General features: G+C 47.3%; 7 protein-coding genes across 7 annotated transcripts; 5 read left to right on the forward strand and 2 right to left on the reverse strand.

The window, feature by feature from the left end:
• Window positions 1–470: 470 nt before the first annotated feature.
• Window positions 471–1,107, forward strand: FOMMEDRAFT_156254 (uncharacterized protein; the record flags this gene model as incomplete). The annotated part of the gene is made up of 3 exons (XM_007266540.1): window positions 471–599; window positions 653–979; window positions 1,033–1,107. 3 exons carry the CDS (start codon window positions 471–473, stop codon window positions 1,105–1,107), a joined length of 531 nt encoding a protein of 176 aa, XP_007266602.1.
• Window positions 1,108–2,154: 1,047 nt separating this feature from the next.
• On the reverse strand, window positions 2,155–2,771 carry FOMMEDRAFT_156255 (uncharacterized protein; the record flags this gene model as incomplete). Its single annotated transcript, XM_007266541.1, has 3 exons — window positions 2,155–2,436; window positions 2,497–2,587; window positions 2,641–2,771. The coding sequence occupies 3 exons, from the start codon at window positions 2,769–2,771 to the stop codon at window positions 2,155–2,157; spliced, it is 504 nt and encodes a 167-aa protein (XP_007266603.1).
• A 1,275-nt stretch (window positions 2,772–4,046) lies between these two features.
• On the forward strand, window positions 4,047–4,708 carry FOMMEDRAFT_156256 (uncharacterized protein; the record flags this gene model as incomplete). Its single annotated transcript, XM_007266542.1, has 3 exons — window positions 4,047–4,178; window positions 4,230–4,580; window positions 4,634–4,708. The coding sequence occupies 3 exons, from the start codon at window positions 4,047–4,049 to the stop codon at window positions 4,706–4,708; spliced, it is 558 nt and encodes a 185-aa protein (XP_007266604.1).
• Window positions 4,709–6,152: 1,444 nt separating this feature from the next.
• On the forward strand, window positions 6,153–10,278 carry FOMMEDRAFT_84485 (isoleucine-tRNA ligase; the record flags this gene model as incomplete). Its single annotated transcript, XM_007266543.1, has 13 exons — window positions 6,153–6,174; window positions 6,304–6,489; window positions 6,519–6,520; window positions 6,647–7,354; window positions 7,409–7,716; window positions 7,776–7,874; window positions 7,936–8,062; window positions 8,119–8,285; window positions 8,354–8,545; window positions 8,636–8,719; window positions 8,787–9,219; window positions 9,284–9,502; window positions 9,586–10,278. 13 exons carry the CDS (start codon window positions 6,153–6,155, stop codon window positions 10,276–10,278), a joined length of 3,240 nt encoding a protein of 1,079 aa, XP_007266605.1.
• Window positions 10,279–10,422: 144 nt separating this feature from the next.
• FOMMEDRAFT_85195 (uncharacterized protein) lies at window positions 10,423–11,243 on the reverse strand (the record flags this gene model as incomplete). Its single annotated transcript, XM_007266544.1, has 3 exons — window positions 10,423–10,718; window positions 10,806–11,027; window positions 11,093–11,243. The coding sequence occupies 3 exons, from the start codon at window positions 11,241–11,243 to the stop codon at window positions 10,423–10,425; spliced, it is 669 nt and encodes a 222-aa protein (XP_007266606.1).
• Window positions 11,244–12,453: 1,210 nt separating this feature from the next.
• On the forward strand, window positions 12,454–16,217 carry FOMMEDRAFT_86361 (TPR-like protein; the record flags this gene model as incomplete). The annotated part of the gene is made up of 3 exons (XM_007266545.1): window positions 12,454–12,706; window positions 12,976–15,012; window positions 15,043–16,217. 3 exons carry the CDS (start codon window positions 12,454–12,456, stop codon window positions 16,215–16,217), a joined length of 3,465 nt encoding a protein of 1,154 aa, XP_007266607.1.
• A 1,225-nt stretch (window positions 16,218–17,442) lies between these two features.
• FOMMEDRAFT_168016 (uncharacterized protein) lies at window positions 17,443–19,744 on the forward strand (the record flags this gene model as incomplete). The annotated part of the gene is made up of 6 exons (XM_007266546.1): window positions 17,443–17,497; window positions 17,560–17,603; window positions 17,655–17,671; window positions 17,761–17,917; window positions 17,991–18,233; window positions 18,358–19,744. The coding sequence occupies 6 exons, from the start codon at window positions 17,443–17,445 to the stop codon at window positions 19,570–19,572; spliced, it is 1,731 nt and encodes a 576-aa protein (XP_007266608.1). The 3' UTR covers window positions 19,573–19,744.
• Between the last annotated feature and the right edge of the window lie 50 nt (window positions 19,745–19,794).

Genomic DNA, 19,794 nt, shown 5'->3' on the forward strand with positions numbered 1-19,794 from the left:
ACGACGCGGCCGATTGCTGCAGGCCAAGTAACGGGGGAACCGAGCGGAATTGGAACTCTATGCCATACAACTCACTTGCCTTTAGTACGGAAAGTTGCAATGTAAAGCGAAAGGTTCTCTGTTTTGTATCGAACATAAAGGTAATTTTAAGCAGTGGTGCGTGTCGTCTAGCGCATGCAGTAATGACAATTAAAAGCCAAAAGTCAGTTGCGAATGTCAGATAATACACAAAACAGAAACACCGAGAGACCCGCTATGAATCGCGGTCACGAGTCGGCGACGCGTAAAGACATGTCATGTTGGTGTTGTCCTTCGTGGCTCTATCCTTCCAAAGCCACCAAGGACCCGCACCGTACCCGTGATCCACACATATAAAGTAGAACCTAATTGTCCATTCACTCTTCATCCTCATCCACCATCACCTGCCCCATCCGCTTTGCGTTTGTCGCAAGACGTATTCTGCATACCCAATGAACTTCGAACCACTCGAGGCCTTGTTTGAATTCCCCATAGAGGACGTCGTACCAGTGCCTCCTGCCCCACAGATGAGGCCGATTGAGCTCCCTAGAGACGATGAGGGGCACAACTGGTACATCTGGGTACGTGATGGATTCCACCATAATCATCCACAACATTCACACTATAGTCGTAGGATATGGCCCTGGAGAGTGATGCTCAAATAGTAGATGACGGCGTCATCGCACCACCTCGGATCCCCGAGCCTGAGGACCACTATGAAAACCTCATGATCCAGCAGCTCCTGGACACAGTCAAGGCGGCAACCGAGATAGTACAATACCTTCGCCAAGATGTGCGAAATGGCTTGAGAAACGACCTCGATAGTGCAGCCATTGACGTCTGCCAGGAGATGAGAAACAGGCTTGCAATCGAACTAATCGATACTGTCAGTAGAGCATTAGCTCACCGTGAAGGGGACACGACCTACTCCAATCAAGTCCTGCTTGCCATTCTGATGGAGGTATGCCTCTTTGTTATCTATAACAAATACCTACCAATCATCCATCATGACAGAGATTTTTGGACGGCCATGCCGAGGATGGCGACGTTCAAGTCCTAAATGCGATAGTTAGAAGCATCATCGTGTAGTTATATGGGAAAAATGCTGTTGGGGTTGGCTTGTTCTGTTAATAACAATCAACTGCTCGCCTTTAGGACGTGTAATTGTGTTGTATAACAAGACTTACCCTAATTTTATGTCATGCACAGACGCAACGCCTGGCGAAAGCAAGAGAGGGAGTGATGAGAGCCAGTACCATACCCATACTCTTGAAGGTCATGAGGATTAAATAGTGCCCGTGTAGCATGAGCCACCTTGATTGATTCTGAGGCTCAAAGGTGTATTGTCTTTCAGTATTCGCCAATAGTCATTGATCCGGTAGAGATTAATTAGAACGAATCATGGAATTTCTGAACATGAGGAACGTAACTCCACCCGTAATCGGATTCGAGCAACTCTTTCATCGATCGACTTGCATGTATCTGTTGAAAAGATCTGATGCGATAGGGTGCAAATGCATGACTCGCCTCCAAAATTTTATTTAAAATCCATGGCTAACCGAGAAATGAGGATATACGGTATGCTCTTTGGCCAGCAACTCTGCATCGAGATGGTATTGCAGGACTGCGACGGTGTCATACTTAAAAAGCAATTGAAAATGAGAATCTCAGTTTTGGAGGAACAAAAACAGTCGTCTCTCATCACGTGCGTCGCGCAGGAACTTCTCGGATATCGGCCCGAGGCCAGAGAATTGCACATTTGCGTTTTGTCGTGTCGAACAGTGTGGTAACAGGCCATAAGTAAAGATCACTACTAGTAGTAGTATGCCCAATGACCATGTTTGGATATAATTCCGCATCTGCATCGTGCACAGAAAGACATGTGACTGTGGGAGCATATAGGCAACAATCCCACACCTCTGTTTTTCAGTGTTGAATACACAAATAGGTCTGTCTCATCACACATTTTTCATATATTGTACAGGTATTGGTCACAGTGGGGACGAGCCTATGTACTGAGAGACATCTTCTCGCAAATACAAGTATTTTTTCGAGTCTGTCGATCTTCGAATTCCCGTGGTCATGGACGGTAAGTATTCCTTCCAGGTATTGCATTATTCGTATCTCTACTCAGCTTCAGTCTGCCAGCTTCGTAACCAGCTTTCCAGTGTTCATGCCTGTGAACAACCCGTTCCAAATACTCGGTATCTCTTCGACTTTTCCATGGACGTCAACAACAGTTTCTGCACTATTCACTACAAGCTTGTTCGCGGCCGCCGCAGAAGTACTAAGGCTAACTAAGCGCCTCTTCGGCCTTGTCAATGTGATTGACGAAGTCAAAGAGCGCGAAGCCCTCCAGTAACAACCTGTTGACGAGTATTTACCCGTAATTATGCACGAAGACTGGTCCCTGTAGGTCTTTCATATCTTCACAAGAGCATTCAGTCGCCATTTTTGAAGGAGCGGACAGGAACGTACGAGCCATTCTTCCACGATAGATATGGCACCGTGAGGATTCATACGCATCATCACCTCGTCCAAAATCGACCCGCCAACGTTATCAAAGAATCTGTAGCGTGTCCCATTATTACTATCGACCCAGCTCAGCTTCAGGTTACTCACAAGTCAACCTTGTCGGGGGTTGCTTTCTTTAGGTCTTCAACAAATGTTAGGCTTTTGTAATTAACTGCGTCATCCGCTCCGATACTCTTCAGCCACTTGCATTCTCGTCGGGCCAGCAATTCCGACGACATGCTTAACTGCTATGACTTTCTTCGCAAATCGAAGGGCAACGTTCCCAACGGCTCTGCAATATATTCACCAAGAGGATCGGAGCCCCGACTCATTAGAGAGATAGATTGTTTGAGCGAGAAGAGAATCCTCTGGGATGGGGTTAGGAACGGGGACCTCCTTGACGGCAAAGGTGCCAGAAGGAGGTCCAGGCCATGCTGCTCTGAGACGTAGTTCTGAAGAACCACTGTACGAGCAGTAGTAGGAACAGTTGCAGTCATTGCTATTGAGTTGCTCTGAAGTGGATAGATAGTATTTTTTATTGACTCTGTTCAAGGACTATTATGCATTGATAGGATGGTATTCCGATACTGCCCGTCGGATTTGTAAATGCGTTTAGTAAGTAGCATGTATCGTATCGCATCACAAAGCCTCATTAGGATTGGACCATTGGTTGATCTGGATCAATATGCGATACTAGCAGGTAGGCTTCGGTTCTGGGAGCCTTTCAGTTTATAGTCTGTTGCTTCTAAACGTTGTGAACTTAACTAGTTCAAAGTTCACATGCAGAAGAGAAGATGAATGCCAAAATTGGCTGACTTTCCGACAAGATTGCGTACGAGACGAATATAATATGAGTGGAACCGGAGCCCAGAGTAGAGAGTGGCTGGTGTATTTGGCGTAAGAATAAGAGCCATGTTAAGCGGAAAACAAAGGTTCTGCCTTTCAACAAGCTTCTAGTGACACTCAGGCTCAATTTCACATCCTTAGTAGCTCACAATATAACTCGGATTATAACGAGTCCTTGAATTGAATGCGTCTACTGTATGATATACAAGTGAACCACGGTCTGCTTTGCACAAGCGTTAAACAATGAGGGTTAGAAACGTCAAAAACAGAGAAGCTTCAAAGGTCGCTTCGTGGAGATAAATCTGGAAAGGCCGTAAAGACAAACTACCGAAATTATGAGTACGCGGGCACCTCTGCAATAGCTGTATGCACGTTCGGCTGTTACGGAGATATAAAGCTGTGGAACTCGCCGTCCAGTCAATGCCAATATACACCAAAAAAGAAATGTCAGGGGATCCGCTATGAATCGTAGCCACGAACGAGCAATGCGTCAGAACGCGTCATGTTAGTGTTGCTTTCGTGGCTCCATCCTTCCAAAGCCACCAAGAACCCGCGCTGTTCCCGTGATTCACATATAAAGTGGGGTCTAATTGTTCATTTGCTCTTCACTCTCATCCACCATCACCGCCCTAGCTCCTTTGCATTTCCCCCAGAACTTGCCGTTCAGGATGGACTTCTTTCATCAATTTGAGGCACCTCTTTTCCAGCCTGAGGCTGATATCGTTCCAGTGCCTCCGGCACCTCGTATGGAGCCAGTTGGCCTCCCTGATGACAATGACCAACACGATTGGTATATCTGGGTACGTGATGAATTCACCATATCCGTCCACAATATTTACGCCGGTTCGCAGGATGCACCCGCCGAGGAGGGCGATGCCCTCCGTCTGTTCGAAGTTCAAATAACAGGTAACGACTTCGTTGCTGTGCCTCTTGCATTGGAGTCCGAGGGAAACTATGACATCCCCGGCAGAATCCAGGTACTCCTGGAATCGATCAATAACGTAAACGAGACACTGCGAAACCTTCGCCAAGCTATGCGAAACGGCTTCGGAGACGCCCTCGACGGTGCAGTCATCGATGTCTTCCAGGAGGCGAGGGACATGCTAGCAACCAAACTCATCGATACCATAGGTACTGAATTAGTACACCATGGAGGGGATGCAACCTACCCCATTCAAGTCGTACTCGCTATCTTGATGGAGGTGTGCTTCTTCATTGTCTATAATAAACAACCACTGAACGTCCATCATGACAGAGATTTTTGGACGGCCATGCCGAGGATGGCGACGTTGAGATTCTGAATGCAATAGCTGTTAATATCAATCTGTAATCAGAAGGGAAAAAGTTACGCTCGGTTAGTTTGTTCAGCCATGGCATGCAATCCGTCCGCCTTTAGAATAGACAACTGCAATTTATAATGAAAGAGAACTTGTCTTGAATCATACCTTGTAACGAGATACTGGAACAAGAGGGAAATGATGCAGGCCAGTATCTTGTCCGTAATCCCCAGGTTATGAGGATTAAATAGTACCCGAGAAGCACGAGCCACCTTGATAGATTCTGAGGAGCAAAGCATGTGTATTGCTTTTCAGCGCTCACAAGTACTTATCGATCGATCCCTTGGGAGATTTCGTATGGCTGAACGATCCAGAATGTTCCCTGGCATGAGGACGTAACATCATTTTCGAGGTCAAGCAACTTTTTCATCGATCAACTAGTTTTTGTGCGTTGTACAGATCCAAGATGATGGGGTGCAAAGGCATGTCTCGCCTCCAAGGACTATGGATAACTGAGACACGAGAACATTCTGTGTGCTCTTGGTGCCAGAGGCTCTGCAGGGTGGCATAACACTGGACAGGACTGAGATTCTCACAATGAACAAACAGCCGAAATATTTCATCACGTGCCTTGTATACTCGCGGCCCAAGTCGTGGGTCTTTTTGTGATGTGAGAGAGAGATTGAAACAGTTTATCATGTGACATGTGGGACTTCGCAAAATTTCTTGTGATTGAAAGACTTTCAACCTTTGTATAAATTGCATTCTGAAGTTTTTCTCTACAAAACCTGAGATTCATATTATAAATACACCTCTGTCACTGTAGTAACTTTTATAATACAATTATAATGAATAGAACTTCTTGGATTACATAACACATTGAACAGAACTTTCTAAATTATAATTTGACAGTTATCTTTTTATTTTCAAAAATGTAATGAATTCAATATATCCTAATATAAATTTAGGCATTGATTTCAGCAAATTTGGATGAGAATTGAGTCCAGAAAAATTGTATTGTATTGAAAACAAGTGGAAGGTGTTACACTGTTAGGAAGTAGCCTAGTGCCATTACAAATGCAAAGCGCTGTAATTTCGAAAGTACAGTTGAAAATGTCTTATTGCATAATGTTGGGAGAGGGCTAAACCCAATGCATTATACAATTTATACATTATGACAATACATTTTGGCTGAGAACCTGAGTTTTTGGTCTGGCCAAAAGTCTATGCATTATGCCATTTATGCATTATGATGTGATGCAATAAGACATTTTCTACTGTAGTTCTAGTTGCAATATCGTCAGTAAGGGGAAGGTGTTACATAATGAGATTACAATCAAGAGAATTTCAATACCTTTCCTCGCAAGTCAAGTCGAGTCAAAACTTCAGTGCACTTAAGAGTCTACTACTAGGCCCCTCTTATTCATAGATTCACGCCATCGCTGTCCTCAAAAGCTTTTGGTATAGAAAGCCAGGTTATTCTGTTGATTAAGGAAGATGTCGTTTCCTCCTCACGACAGTGAGTTATTTCGTTCTTTATTCTCGCCACGGATGTGATCTAACGTTTACTATTACCTCTGCACCTCATGACAACACAAACCTGTTTGAACTTAAATGACGGAACTACATGACACACCGCAACCAATAGTTTCTGCGAACTTCCATTTCCCCAAAGAAGAGGAGAAAGTGCTAGCATTCTGGCGGGAGATCGATGCGTTCCGGACGCAGCTTAAGTTGAGTGAGCAGAGGCCGCCGTATTCGTTTTATGATGGACCGCCGTTTGCGACGGGTTTGCCGCATTATGGGCATTTGCTTGCTGGGACTATCAAGGCGAGTTAATTTCTTTTTCTTGATTGTTGTGAGTGGTGGGTGTATGCTGATGTTGGGTTATGGGTTCTTTTATTTATTGGATTATTGGATCTGCACGGACAATCGCTTTGCGGAACGAACGGAAATACGATTCTATGATTCTTCGAATTGGACGACTATAGGACATCGTAACTCGACACGCAACCGCATCCGGGTTCTACGTTGAGCGCCGATTCGGATGGGACACGCACGGTCTACCCGTCGAGCACGAGATCGACAAGAAACTCGGTATCCGAGGGAAAGAAGACGTACTTGCCATGGGTATCCCAGCATACAACGCCGAATGTCGAGCCATCGTCCTCCGCTACGCCAACGAATGGCAAAAGACCGTCGAGCGCATGGCTCGATGGATTGACTTTGACCATGGTTATAGAACGCTAGATACATCGTATATGGAAAGTATCTGGTGGGCGTTTGCGAAGTTGTATGATAAGGGTTTGGTGTATCGTGGGTTGAGGGTGATGCCGTATTCGACGGGGTGTACGACTCCGTTGAGTAATTTTGAGGCGCAGGAGGATTATAGAGAGGTGCAGGACCCGGCGGTGACGGTTGCGTTCCCGCTTGTGGATGACCCGACGACGAGCCTTTTGGCGTGGACGACGACGCCGTGGACGTTACCCAGTAACCTTGCGCTTTGTGTGCACCCTGCGTATAAGTATGTTAAGATATTTGACGAGGCACACCAGCAGAACTTTATCCTGCATGAGGCTCTTCTCAAGACATTGTATAAAGACCCCAAGAAGGCGAAATTCAAGAAAGTCGGCGAGTTTGTTGGAGCGGATATGAAGGATTGGAGATATGTTCCTATGTTTGAATACTTCACAGACAAGGTGCGATTTCACACGTCTTTGCGCTTTTTTAAATTACTTAAATGCGTGAAACAGTATGAAGATAAGGCATTCAGAGTGCTCAACGACGAATACGTCACTGCAGAAGACGGTACCGGTATCGTACACCAAGCACCCGCGTTCGGTGATGATGACCACCGTATTGCAATGGCAAATGGTATTGTGCAGCCTGATGAGATGCCGCCTTGTCCTATAGATGATATTGGGCGCTTCACGAAAGAAGTATCTGACTTCCAGGGCATATATGTCAAGGACGCGGATAAGGAGATCATCAAGGCCTTGAAAGCGAAGGGTCGACTGCTCGGACACACTACGCATAGGCATACGTATCCATTTTGTTGGAGGTAGGTCGCCTGCTAAAGTTCACAAGACAATAGATTGTGTTTCTAATTCTTGCAAACAGATCGAAAACTCCTCTTTTGTACCGTGCTATTCCTGTGTGGTTTGTTCGCGTTCAAGGCGCGGTTGATCAGCTGGTAGCAAACAATAAAGAGACTCGATGGTCAGTGACATCCTAGAGGATTTTATTCCTTTCGTCCAGTCTAATAAGGAGATATGTTCAGGGTTCCAGCATATGTCGGTGAAGGGCGCTTCGGAAATTGGATTGCAAACGCTCGTGACTGGAACGTATCCCGGAATCGTTATTGGGGTACTCCAATTCCACTTTGGGTCTCGGAGGATTACGAGGAAGTAAGTCTAAAGATGCAACTGACATGTATATGTTTTTCATCAATTACATTGTTCAGGTCGTCACAGTTGGTTCGATTGCACAACTCGAGGAACTGTCTGGTGTAGCAGGTATCACAGATTTGCACCGAGACAAGATCGACCATATTACGATACCCTCAAAGCAAGGCAAGGGAGACCTCAAACGTGTCGAAGAAGTCTTCGACTGCTGGTTTGAGTCTGGAAGGTAACAAAAGCCTAAACTTCCATCTATGTTGTCCGTAATCTCATCATCGTGTCTTATGCCACCCTCAGCATGCCTTATGCTCAACAGCACTATCCCTTCGAAAACAAGGAAAAGTTTGAACGTACCTTCCCTGCAGATTTTGTCAGTGAAGGTATTGACCAAACACGTGGATGGTTCTATACGCTTCTCGTGCTTTCAACGCTACTTTTCGGACAAGCACCATGGAAGAATTTGATCACTACCGGGCTTGTCCTTGCCGAGTGAGTAGCTTCGTTTTGCTTAGTGTGGTTTCACCACATGAATGGAATCGTATCAATACGAAATTGATTTTTTTTGTGTATTTTGTTTAGGGACGGGAAAAAAATGAGCAAAAGTTTGAAGAACTATCCTGACCCTACGGATATCATTGATCGTTATGGTGCGGACGCGACGAGGTGCGTGCAAAAACCCGCCAAGACCATCCAATACTCCTTTCTAAGAAGAAAACTTAACTGGTTTTAGGATGTACCTCGTAAACTCTCCGGTCACCCGCGCGGAGAACCTACGCTTCCGCGAAGCAGGCGTCCGCGAAGTCATCTCGCGTGTTTTCCTTCCCTGGCTAAATGCCTTCCGATTCTTCCTCGGGCAGGTCGCACTACACAAGAAAACAAGTGGATTGGAATTCAAGTATGATCCGCATGCGCCGGTGTCTGCGAACGTTATGGACCGATGGATCCTCGCGCGGTGTCAGTCTTTGATTAAACTTGTGCGTCAGGAGATGGCGGCATATAGACTTTATACGATTGTCCCGAGGTTGTTGGATTTGGTTGATGAGTTGACGAATTGGTATGTCCGGTTTAATAGACGGAGGTTAAAGGGTGAGGATGGGCAGGAGGATACGATTGCGGCTTTGAATACGCTGTTTGAGACGCTTTTTACACTATGTCGGACGATGGTACGTGGTAACCTTATTAACGCTCAAATGTGCGGTCGTTGATTTGTGTTTAATATATTTTTAGTCTTCTTACACGCCGTTCTTGACTGAGAACATCTATCAGTCACTTCGACCCTTCATCCCTTCTGAGCCGAAAGAAGATACGCGGTCTATCCATTTCCTGTCATTCCCTGAGGTCAAGGAAGAGTACTTCGATGAAACTATTGAGCGTCAAGTCAAGCGGATGCAGATAATCATTGAATTGACACGGGCCATTCGTGATAGATACACGCTTTCCTTAAAGGTACGTGCACATCATACTTCGACCGGACCATTTTGACCAACAATCACTGACGAAACAAAAATATGTAAATATATGCATAACAGACACCTCTGAAAGAACTCGTCATCTTCCACTCCGACGAACGATACCTGGCAGATGTGAAACCTTTACAACGGTACATCGAGTCAGAGCTGAACGTTCGGGACATCGAGTTCACCTCTGACGAGACGCGGGCGGGAGTCAAGTTCCGCGCGGTGGCAGATTGGGCTGTGTTGGGGAAGAAACTGCGAAAGGACCTCGCGCGCGTGAAGAACGCACTTCCATCTGTGTCCAGTGATGCAGTCAAAACGTACACTGAAACGGGAAAACTGACTGTGGATGGTATCGAGCTGGTTGCGGGAGACTTGACTGTCCAGCGTTATGTGGAGAAGGAGGACGATCAAGAGGAGACGTATGGTTCGAATTCGGATAATGATGTGGTTGTGCTGTTGGATGTGAAGGTACATCCTGAACTCCAGGGCGAGTGGTTGGCGCGTGAACTCGTTAATCGCGTACAGAAGTTGCGCAAGAAGGCCGGGCTGCAGGCAACGGACGACGTTGATGTGTTCTATACCTTCCAGGATGACACTGGCAAGGATATCTTAGACGCACTAGAGGGACACGGAGAGTATATTCAAAGGCTGGTTCGCAGCGTACCGAGGGATGTAAAGGCGAGGGGTGCGGGAAAGAAGTCACTCATTGAAGAAGAGCAGGAGATTGCGGATACGAAGTTCATGTTGTCTTTAGTGTGGCCGTAAAGTGTGTAGTATACAATGATCTAGAGTAGACAAAAAAAGAGAAGTACTAAGGTCCATCATTTTGTATACGTACATTGCTTTCGAATAAATTATGTGCTGCTAAAATGAAAATTGAAGAAGACCCCACCAGCTCGCGACAAGTGTTTATTTTTTGGTGGAACCGAACCCGCCAAATCCCATCATCTGAGCCATTTCGTCGTCCTGTTGTACATCCTTGAGGATCTCCATCCGAGCCTTCTCCTTCTCAGCTTTCTTTGCAGCTTTCTTCGCTTCCCGCTCTGCATCGGCTTTCTCCTTCACTTCGGCTAATCTCCTGTTGAAGTCGAATGTTTTTGCGTTTGAGGCTTCGCGTTTCTGTTCGCGGAGGAAGGCTATTCGTGCACGGACTTGTTCGACGGTGGATCGTTCGATTTGGGTTTTCTGGCCGATCATTCGAAGATCTAAAAGTCAAATCAATTTCAAGTTGGTAAAGATTATAAGTGACAAAATTATAAATAATTCGAAGATTAAAAGGAATGAAAGCTTACGAGCTCTACTATTGATATGATCCAGATACGATGTCGTATCTTTATACGTCCGATTACATTTCTCGCAATGAAATCCAGGTTGGCCTGGTCCACGACCCGTGGGGTTCGCTACCACGACGGTTTTGTTGAGGTTCTTCTCGAGCTCCAGGTCGAAATCGCGGAGTTTCATCAATTCAGTTGGTTTGGGCACGTCGTCCTTTGGACCTTTTCGTGGCTTTTTGCCTGAAAACGGTGTCCGATTAGAATTAAGCCTAAGGTATTGGATGTTCGAATACGCCAATACATACCTTTCTTAAGACGCTCCTCGTTCTCCTGCATTCGTTCTTTCTCGTCTGCATCTTTCTGTCGAGCCTTCTCGGCGTATTCTTCTTTATCCCATTTTCGTCGGAAGTTCGTGTCTGCGGCTGTTGTTCCGTATGCCCCTTTCTTCTCAGACATTCTGCTGCGAAAGTATCGTCGTGGAATAAGGAGGGAGTTGCGAGGATGAGTTGCGAACTTGGTTTCAGTGCCGATCACTGAGTAAATGTGTCATTTCTTGATCACATGACCAAAGTCTTCTGAACACTCATTGAGTCATTCGATTCAAAGTTCTTTCCCAACCGCATCCATTGGATATTAGAATATCTCAACATGACGCTACAGTGTCTGCTATACCTGAATTACATTTCATCGCGATTTGCGAAAGTCCGTAAAGCTATTTTTGCCTCAGTGTCAAGATGAATGCCACGCCCACTGTCAACGTCGGCGCCGTGTCACCAAGATGATAGGTACAGGGACGAACGTTCACCCTTGACTCTTAACCACAGCGTCGCATCCATTGCGCGAGCTGGCACTCATCCTCCCATCCAAGACACAGTTGTCAGTCCAAGGAGGGGCGATTGTGGTTCATCTAATTACACAAAGCTTCTTAGAGGCTAGAAACTGTTGGCTCTGCGCCGGACGAAAGCGTCAAGACAAGTTGACACTGCTAGGTAATGTATCTTTGTTCGGCGTATTGATGTTTTTTTGCTATGGGATCACGTTTTGACCAAATTTTCGTAGGCGAACTGGGGAATATCGAAAGATGGCAACAAGCAATGCTGCGGTTCAGGATCCCCTTGATAGTTATCATACACATCATAACCTCGCCATCGACTACTGGAACCGCTTCACACAATCTAAAGTGCGAGAAGAGCTTGAAATGTCTATCAAGCATAGCCGTAATGCCCTCGATATTCGCCTTGAAGGACATCGCGATCGCCCTGGACCGTTGCTTTACCTTTTATTAGCTCTCCAGATGCGATACATTCGATGGGAGCAAATAGAAGATCTGGAAGAGGCCATCAAGCTGGGTCGAACCGCTCTGGATCTCCATCCCGAAGGCCATCCTCTTCGCCTTATGCCTTTGCACCTTCTTGCAACATCCTTGGATCTTCGATTTGACCAAAATAAGAGGATCGAGGACCTTGACGAAGGCATCGAGTTTCACCGAGCAACTCTGGAGTTACTTCCAGAAGGTCATTCCGAACGCGCTGCGTATCTGGACAAACTCGCAACTTCTCTTGCCACTCGTTTCGGGCAGAGCGGAAGGACCGAAGATCTTGAGGAAGAAACCGGATTACGACGAGCTATCGTGGAATGTCACCCCGAAGGCCACCCTGATCGTGCTATGTCTCTGAGCAACCTCGCACATTCTCTGTGCACTCGATTTCAGCAGAATGGAAGACCTGAGGAACTTACCGAGGCCATCGAGTTACGACGAGCCATTCTGGAATGCCACCCCGAAGGCCACCCTGATCGTGCTATGTCTCTGACCAACTTCGCACTTTCTCTACACACTCGATTCCAGCAGCGTGGAAGATCTGAGGATCTCGACAAGGCCATCGAGTTGAACCAAGCTGCCCTGGACCTTTATCCAGAAGGTCACCCTGATCGTTCCACGTGCCTGAGTAACCACGCAAGTTTCCTGAACAGCATATTCGAGCATCATAGGAGGACTGCAGACCTTGACAAGGCAATAGAGCTGCTACTAGCCGCCTTGGAGCTTCGCCCTGAAGGCCATCCTCTTCGTTCTATGTCCCTGAACACCCTCGCATGCTCCCTGCATACTCGGTTTAACCAGCGCAGACAAACCGAGGACCTGAGGGAAGCCATCAAGTTGCACCGACTGCATTGGAGCTTCGTCCGGAAGGTCATCCTGATCGCTCTATGTCTCTAAATAACCTTGCGAATTCACTGAGCACACGATTCGAACGCTGTGGAAATGTAGAGGAACTTGAGGAGGCCATCAAGTTGTATAGAGCTGCTCTGGCGCTATGCACGGAGGGCCATCCTCTTCGTCCTTCCATTCAAAGCAACCTTGCAAACTCTTTGCATACTCGATTTGAGAAGCGTGGACAGATCGAGGATCTTGACAGCGCAATCGAGTTGTATCGAGCTAGCCTGGAACTTCGCTCCAAGGACCATCCTGGTCGTTCTTCGTCTCTGAACAGCCTCGCACTTTCTCTACACGCCCGATTCCAGTACCTTGGAACACCCGAGAACCTCGAGGAAGCCATCACGTTGCATCGAGCCGCCTTGGCTTTACGCCCAAAGGGCCATCCTGATCGTTCCGCATCTCTAAGTAACCTTGCAGATTCTCTACATACTCGCTTTCAGCAGCACGGAAGGACGGAGGATCTCGACAAGGCAGTCGAGCTACAAAGAACCGCCTTGGAGCTGCGTCCTGAGGGCGATTCCAGTCGTTCTCTATATATTAATAACCTTGCAAATTCCTTGCATACTCGGTTCGAACAGAATGGAATGCGCGAGGACATTGAGCAGGCAATTGAGTTGCATCGAGCCGCCCTAGTGCTTCGCCCCGATGGTCATCCTGATCGCGCTATGTCTCTGAGCAACCTTGCAGATTGCCTCCGCACACAATTCAAGCAGTACGGAGGGGCTGAGAAGCTTGAGGAAGCAATCAAGTTGGACCGGGCTGCCCTGCAGCTTTTCCCCGAAGGTCATCATGATCGCTCTACATCCCTGAGCAACATGGCTTATTCACTGCAAATGCAATTCGAGCAGTACGGAAAGGCTGAAGACCATGACGAAGCCATCGAGTTGTACAGAGCCGCTTTGAGGCTTCGTCCCGAGGGCCACACCGATCGCGCCATGTCTCTTAATAACCTTGCGAATTCATTGCACGCCCGATTCGAGCGACAGGGACAGGCTGGAGACCTTGAGGAGGCCATCAATATGCACCGAGCTGCTCTAGAGCTTCGGCCACAAGGTCATCCTGATCGTTCCATGTCTCTGAACAATCTTGCGAACTCCCTTATTGATCGGTTCGATCAGAACGGAAATGCCGAGGACCTTGACGAAGCCATTGAATTGCACCAAGCCGCCTTGGAGCTTCGCCCAGGAGGTCATCCCCTTCGTTCTATGTCTCTGAGCAACCTCGCAGCTAACCTGCGCGCTCGATTTGTTCAGTATGGAAAGGCTGAGGACATTGACAATTCAATTAAGCTGCACCAAGCTGCGCTGGAGCTTCGCCCTGTGGGCCACCCTCTATGCTCCATGTCTCTGAACAACCTCGCAGATTCCCTCGTCACACGATCCTCTCGATTTGGGGGAACTGACATGCTTGAAATTGCAATCAAGTTCAACCGAGTTGCACTGATGCTTCGACCAGAAGGTCATCCTCTTCGTTCATTATCGTTGAAGAATCTCGCAAATTCCTTATATGTTAGACTCGAGCAGCAATGGCGCATGGATGAGTTTGAAGAATGTATGCAGTTATTGGAGCTCGCTGCCACGCATAGATTCTCGGGTTTATTGGAACGCCTACCTGCTGCGCATAGATGGGCAGAACTTGCACGAGAGCACGAGCACGACACCACCTTCGCAGCTTACAAGATGACGTTGTCGCTACTTCAGCGTGCTCTCACCATAAGCCCAACTCTTCATGGACAATATGACTTCCTCCTCAGACGCAGTGATTACAAAATGCTCACGCTGGAGGCAGCGTCTTACGCAATAGAGAAAAATAAGTTGGAAGAAGCTATAGAGATACTCGAGCAAGGAAGGGGCTTGCTGTGGTCACAGTTGCGTGGCCTCAGGACCCCTCTGGATCAGCTCGCGGATACAAATGAAGAGCTCACCAGCAGATTCAGAGATATCAGTCTTCGACTGGAGAATCTCGTGGCATCACACGAGGCAATAGTGTCTGGTTCCGCCATGAATAAAGGTGGTGCACCAGCATCGGATATGCAAACAGAACGGAAATCACTAGATGAGCTGTTGAGATTAAAGCAGCTACTCTCCACCAAGCAGGAGGACGTTATTAACGAGATTCGACAAGTTCCGGGGTTTGAACGTTTCCTTGAAGCCACGCCGTTCAATGTACTACAGCAGGCGGCTTCTGACGGGCCAGTCATTATTGTTAACCATTGTCGGCATCGCTCTGATGCCCTCATTGTTCTCTCCGACGATGCCTCACCGGTAGAATGTGTCCCTTTAGACGAAGAGTTTTATCAGGATAGCATTAAATTGTGTAACGAGCTCCTGGTAACGCGCCGACGACGCGGTGCTGATTCGCCGGAATATGACAAGAAGCTACGCGAAGCTATGAAGATGCTATGGGTCAGAGTCGTCTCCAAAGTCGACGTCAAACTTAAAGAGCACGGGATTTACGAAGGTAGTCGTATTTGGTGGTGCCCGACATCGATATTATCCGTGCTCCCTTTCCACGCCGCAGGACCGTTCGAGGATACATATCTGACGACGAGATACTTCTTAGACGAATATGTCTCGTCGTATACTCCGACCCTCGGAGCTCTCATTAATGCGCGGTCAGACGGTAGGGAAGACGAACCAACCGTGCTTGTCATTGGAGATACCTCACTTCATTCAGCTAAGCAGGAGATTTCCAACATCCGCAATTGTGGGTTAATCACCAAACTACTAGTCAAAAAGTATAGCCCGCCCCGTCGTACGGTGATCAAAGCTCTCCGGGAAGCGACATGGATCCATTTTGTCTGCCATGGACATTTAGACTCGAAGCCTTTCAATTCTTCATTCAATCTATCGGACCACGGGTTAACGTTACTCGATATTATCCAAGCCAATATTCCCAATGCGGAGTTTGCATTTCTTTCTGCCTGCCATACCGCCGAACAACCCCACGACGGTGCGCACGACGAGGTTCTTCACCTTGCAGCGGCCATGCAATTTTCGGGATTTCGAAGCGTGATTGGTTCAATGTGGGAGTTACTCGACGACGACGGGCCGGCGTTTGCTAAGACAGTTTATGAGTACATGAACAACTGTGAGGAAGGAGAGGCGAAGTATAAGAGAGCGGCTGGGGGCCTTCGTAAAGCGGCCTTGGAGTTGAAAGCGCGGAATGGGATTTCAGTCGAACGATGGGTTAATCTTGTGCATATAGGCGCTTGAATAGTCGTGGTAATTAACTCTTGCATTACGCCCTTCGTGTTTCTGATTTTCAAGTGTTGATCTTATCTATCAACATAGTTTCTGCTGCAAGAGTCGTGTCTTCATGACAAAGAACTCACCTAGTTGATGGGGTGACTGTATTATGATCAATGTTTGGCTACTGGGAACTGTGGACACAAACAATGATCGAACGAGTAACTGGGCTTGTCCCGGGAAAGGAAGGAAAATATATATGGTTTTTATCGGAGCTTTCCAGGCAGGATGAACAGCGGACAATCTGAGTGAAACATCAACTCCGGGTTATGCCTCCCTGTCTTCTAAATCTCTCCTTAACCTCATACACAACCTTTGACATGGCAAATGCCGTGCTCTTAGTACGAACCTTCTGTCGTATGGTCCGATCATCTGCTTGGTAGGAAGGAGGACCTTGACGTTTAGTCAGGACAGAGGCCAAGGTACTGTCTTGTAATTGGGAGACTCCATATGTCATTCACTCTATTGTCCAGAAGCAAGCTGCTGGATAAATTTCGGAATTAGCAAGTGTATAGGCCGTTCTGTAAGGATCATGACAAAGTCCTTGTATCGATTCAGTGCACTTGTGCAATCCGCAGCAAGTGTGGTCTCTGCCACTGACCGGGTATACTAGATTCAATTAAAACAGATTGAAGAGGTTCTTGGTTTGAAACAGCCAATTGCTCCTTCTCAATTGTACATTGAGGTAATACCCTCGTACTAGCGAGTGACAAAATCTGGAAGACGCGAAGTTCTCCGGGCATCAGCTGTAGCACGTTAGATATCACGGTGATTGCCTTTCAGCTGTGGACGAGAACAGGTACCTTTACTGTAAAATAGCAAGGAGAGAATTTGACAGTCAATGTCAGAAGGCAATAGAGACTCCAGAAGCTGGAGTTCTCTACTGATTATCTTCCAATCGTGATAGAAAAGACATGATTGAGCAAGACTAGACAACACAGCACTGCTGTTTTGCTTGCTTTCACAAGTCTTAAGAATACAGATAGATATTTTGTGATAATCATTGTACATATGTATTAGAGTGGTACAAGCAAAGCGATTCGAATCGTCTTAACTTTTGGTTCTCGAAAGTAAATTGTAAACATTTCAACGACCAGGGGAAACAAAGTCGGAAAGTCGGGGGGTGTGACTCAGTGAGCAGCATAATTTTTATTTAATAGCAAATCTAGTAATTATTGGGACCCACAAACGCATGCGCCGATCTGCAAATGCGGCGTTCCTCCCGACCCGAGTGCCGAGGAGAGTGCGTGCGTTCCGTTCCGTATGTCCATGGGCACTACCCGCGCCCGTCTCTGTCTCTCTTCAACAGCCATGATCTCCTACACCTACGTCGACGAGGTCAACTCTAACCTAGTGAGTTCTCAGCCGTTTCACCTTCACTACACATCTGACAGTACTTTGTAGATCTGCTGCGTCTGCCAGTAAGTTTGCCCCTGCACGTTCGTGGCGGAAAGCTGTAATGCTCAATTATGTTTTAATTTCTTCTATAATTTCGTAAAAATGCGCGAAGTTGTCCATTCCTGAACCCTGTCGTAACGACAACATGCTCGCATACCTTCTGTAGGAGGTGCATCGAACGCTCGTTGGAACAACAACCGTGCTGCCCTGTGGATCGTTCACCTCTTACGTTGGATGATCTTAAGCCGGAAAATTTGTTGCTGAGAAACGTTAGTTCGGGCCGACGCGCTAGCACCGTGAAACTTTTGAGATGATTGCTTATTACGTTCTGCCACTGCTTAGATGGTTGACGAGCTTATCGTCGAATGCCCGCTTAGATCGTCAGGATGCCGAATGACCTGCCAACGACAGCTTCTCGACTCTCATCTCAGGGACGCATGCCAATTCGTACAGGTCCCGTGTTCAGAAGACGGTTGCGAGCAAACCGTTCTCCGAAGGGACCTCGGGAAACACACGCACGACTGCGTACATCGGCTAGTGAACTGTATCGCCTGTGGCACATCCGTTACGGCTTCCGAACTTGAGGTACGTCTACGTTCTACCCACACTATCCCTCTCTTGGTCTTTCTTTCGTGCTACGCGCGTCCTCTCTCACCTTCCATACATCCATTCTGATTTTTTCTAATTTTTTTTCTCCTTTGGTGTTAAGGCGCATAACGACAAATGTGTGGAACAGGAGACACAATGTGTGGCGTGTTCTGAAAAACTCAAACGCGGCGGATTAATAAAGCATACCGCCACCTGCCCAGAGGTTCTGGTTGCCTGTATGCACTCGGCGCACGGATGCCCTTGGAACGGCAGGCGCAGGTGTCTACCGGAGCACCTCCAGAGTTGTTCATATGAAGCAATAAAAGGGTTCTTCGCTGTCAATGACACGTTGCTATCGGCACTACGAGACGAGAATACAGTGTTGAGGCAAAATTTGAACAATGCAGAGACGAGTATTCACGTGCTTCGCCGGGAGCTTGCCATTGCGCGGAGAGCGTTGGGCCCGTGGTGGCAGCCTGGAGACAGCCCTCGAGCACAAGCAAGCGAAGTTACGGACCCGTCATCTTCTTCGAGTCGTTCGAATCACGGGAATCATTCAGATCCACAGCAACAGCAGCTACAGCAAGCGCATAGATGGCGCTCTCCGAATCCACTCTCACCAATCGTCAACTTTTCGCCAGAGTCCTCACCAGCTTCACCACCAAGCGAAGTCGACTCGATCAGCTCCAATACCAGTCCAGGACCTTCATTCTCCGACCCCGCATTCCTCGCGTCCTACTTCCCTTCTTCAACTATCAGTCCCTCGCAAGATGTTTCGAATTCAAACTCGAACAGTAATAACAATAATAACGCACATGCCGTAATACCACCACCTCCGCCTCCACCAATAATGCAAGTCGACCCTCTCACTCGGCATCTCTTCCCTTTCTCCAGCCGTCTCCAACCATCACCACCCTTCCCGCCTCCTCCCATCCGCTTCCCGGACCTCTCCGGCAGCATCACCCCCTCCCAACCCTCCTCAAACGCAAATACAGCAGGAGGAGCTACACGCGTAGCCCCCATCAACCTCAACACAACCCTTGAAAACGCCCTCCTCTCCCTCCGAACCAGCATCGCCTCCGTCTCCTCCTCCCTCGACGCCCTCGCGCGCCGCACAGACGTCGCACTCACCACCGAGAACCTCCGGATGAACGAAGAAGTCGGAGCTTTACGCGCAATCGTCCATGGTCTGCGCATGCAAGTACACGCACTCATCACTGAACGCAACGGTGCGACTTGGGGAACGACTACTACTACGACGTATTATAATCATTCTCCGCCTCCTGCGAACCCACCGCTCGTGATTAATTCTACTACGCAGACAACGAAGCTTTAAAGTAACGTAGAAATATCATATTTATCTATTTTAGTAGTATACTCCGTATATGCACATTTTTCAGTTTTCAGTTTTCGGGTTTTGTGGGGTATTAGGGTATTAAGCAATTACATATAGAAACCTTCTCTTTTCTTTGCCTAACACTAACTAATCTCTCGTACCCCAAAACCACACACAATCTTGTAATTAATTACCCAGAAGGAAATAATGAAGACCTGAATT

The sequence above is a fragment of the Fomitiporia mediterranea genome, assembly GCF_000271605.1.
Source record: "Fomitiporia mediterranea MF3/22 unplaced genomic scaffold FOMMEscaffold_6, whole genome shotgun sequence".
NCBI lineage: Eukaryota > Fungi > Basidiomycota > Agaricomycetes > Hymenochaetales > Hymenochaetaceae > Fomitiporia > Fomitiporia mediterranea.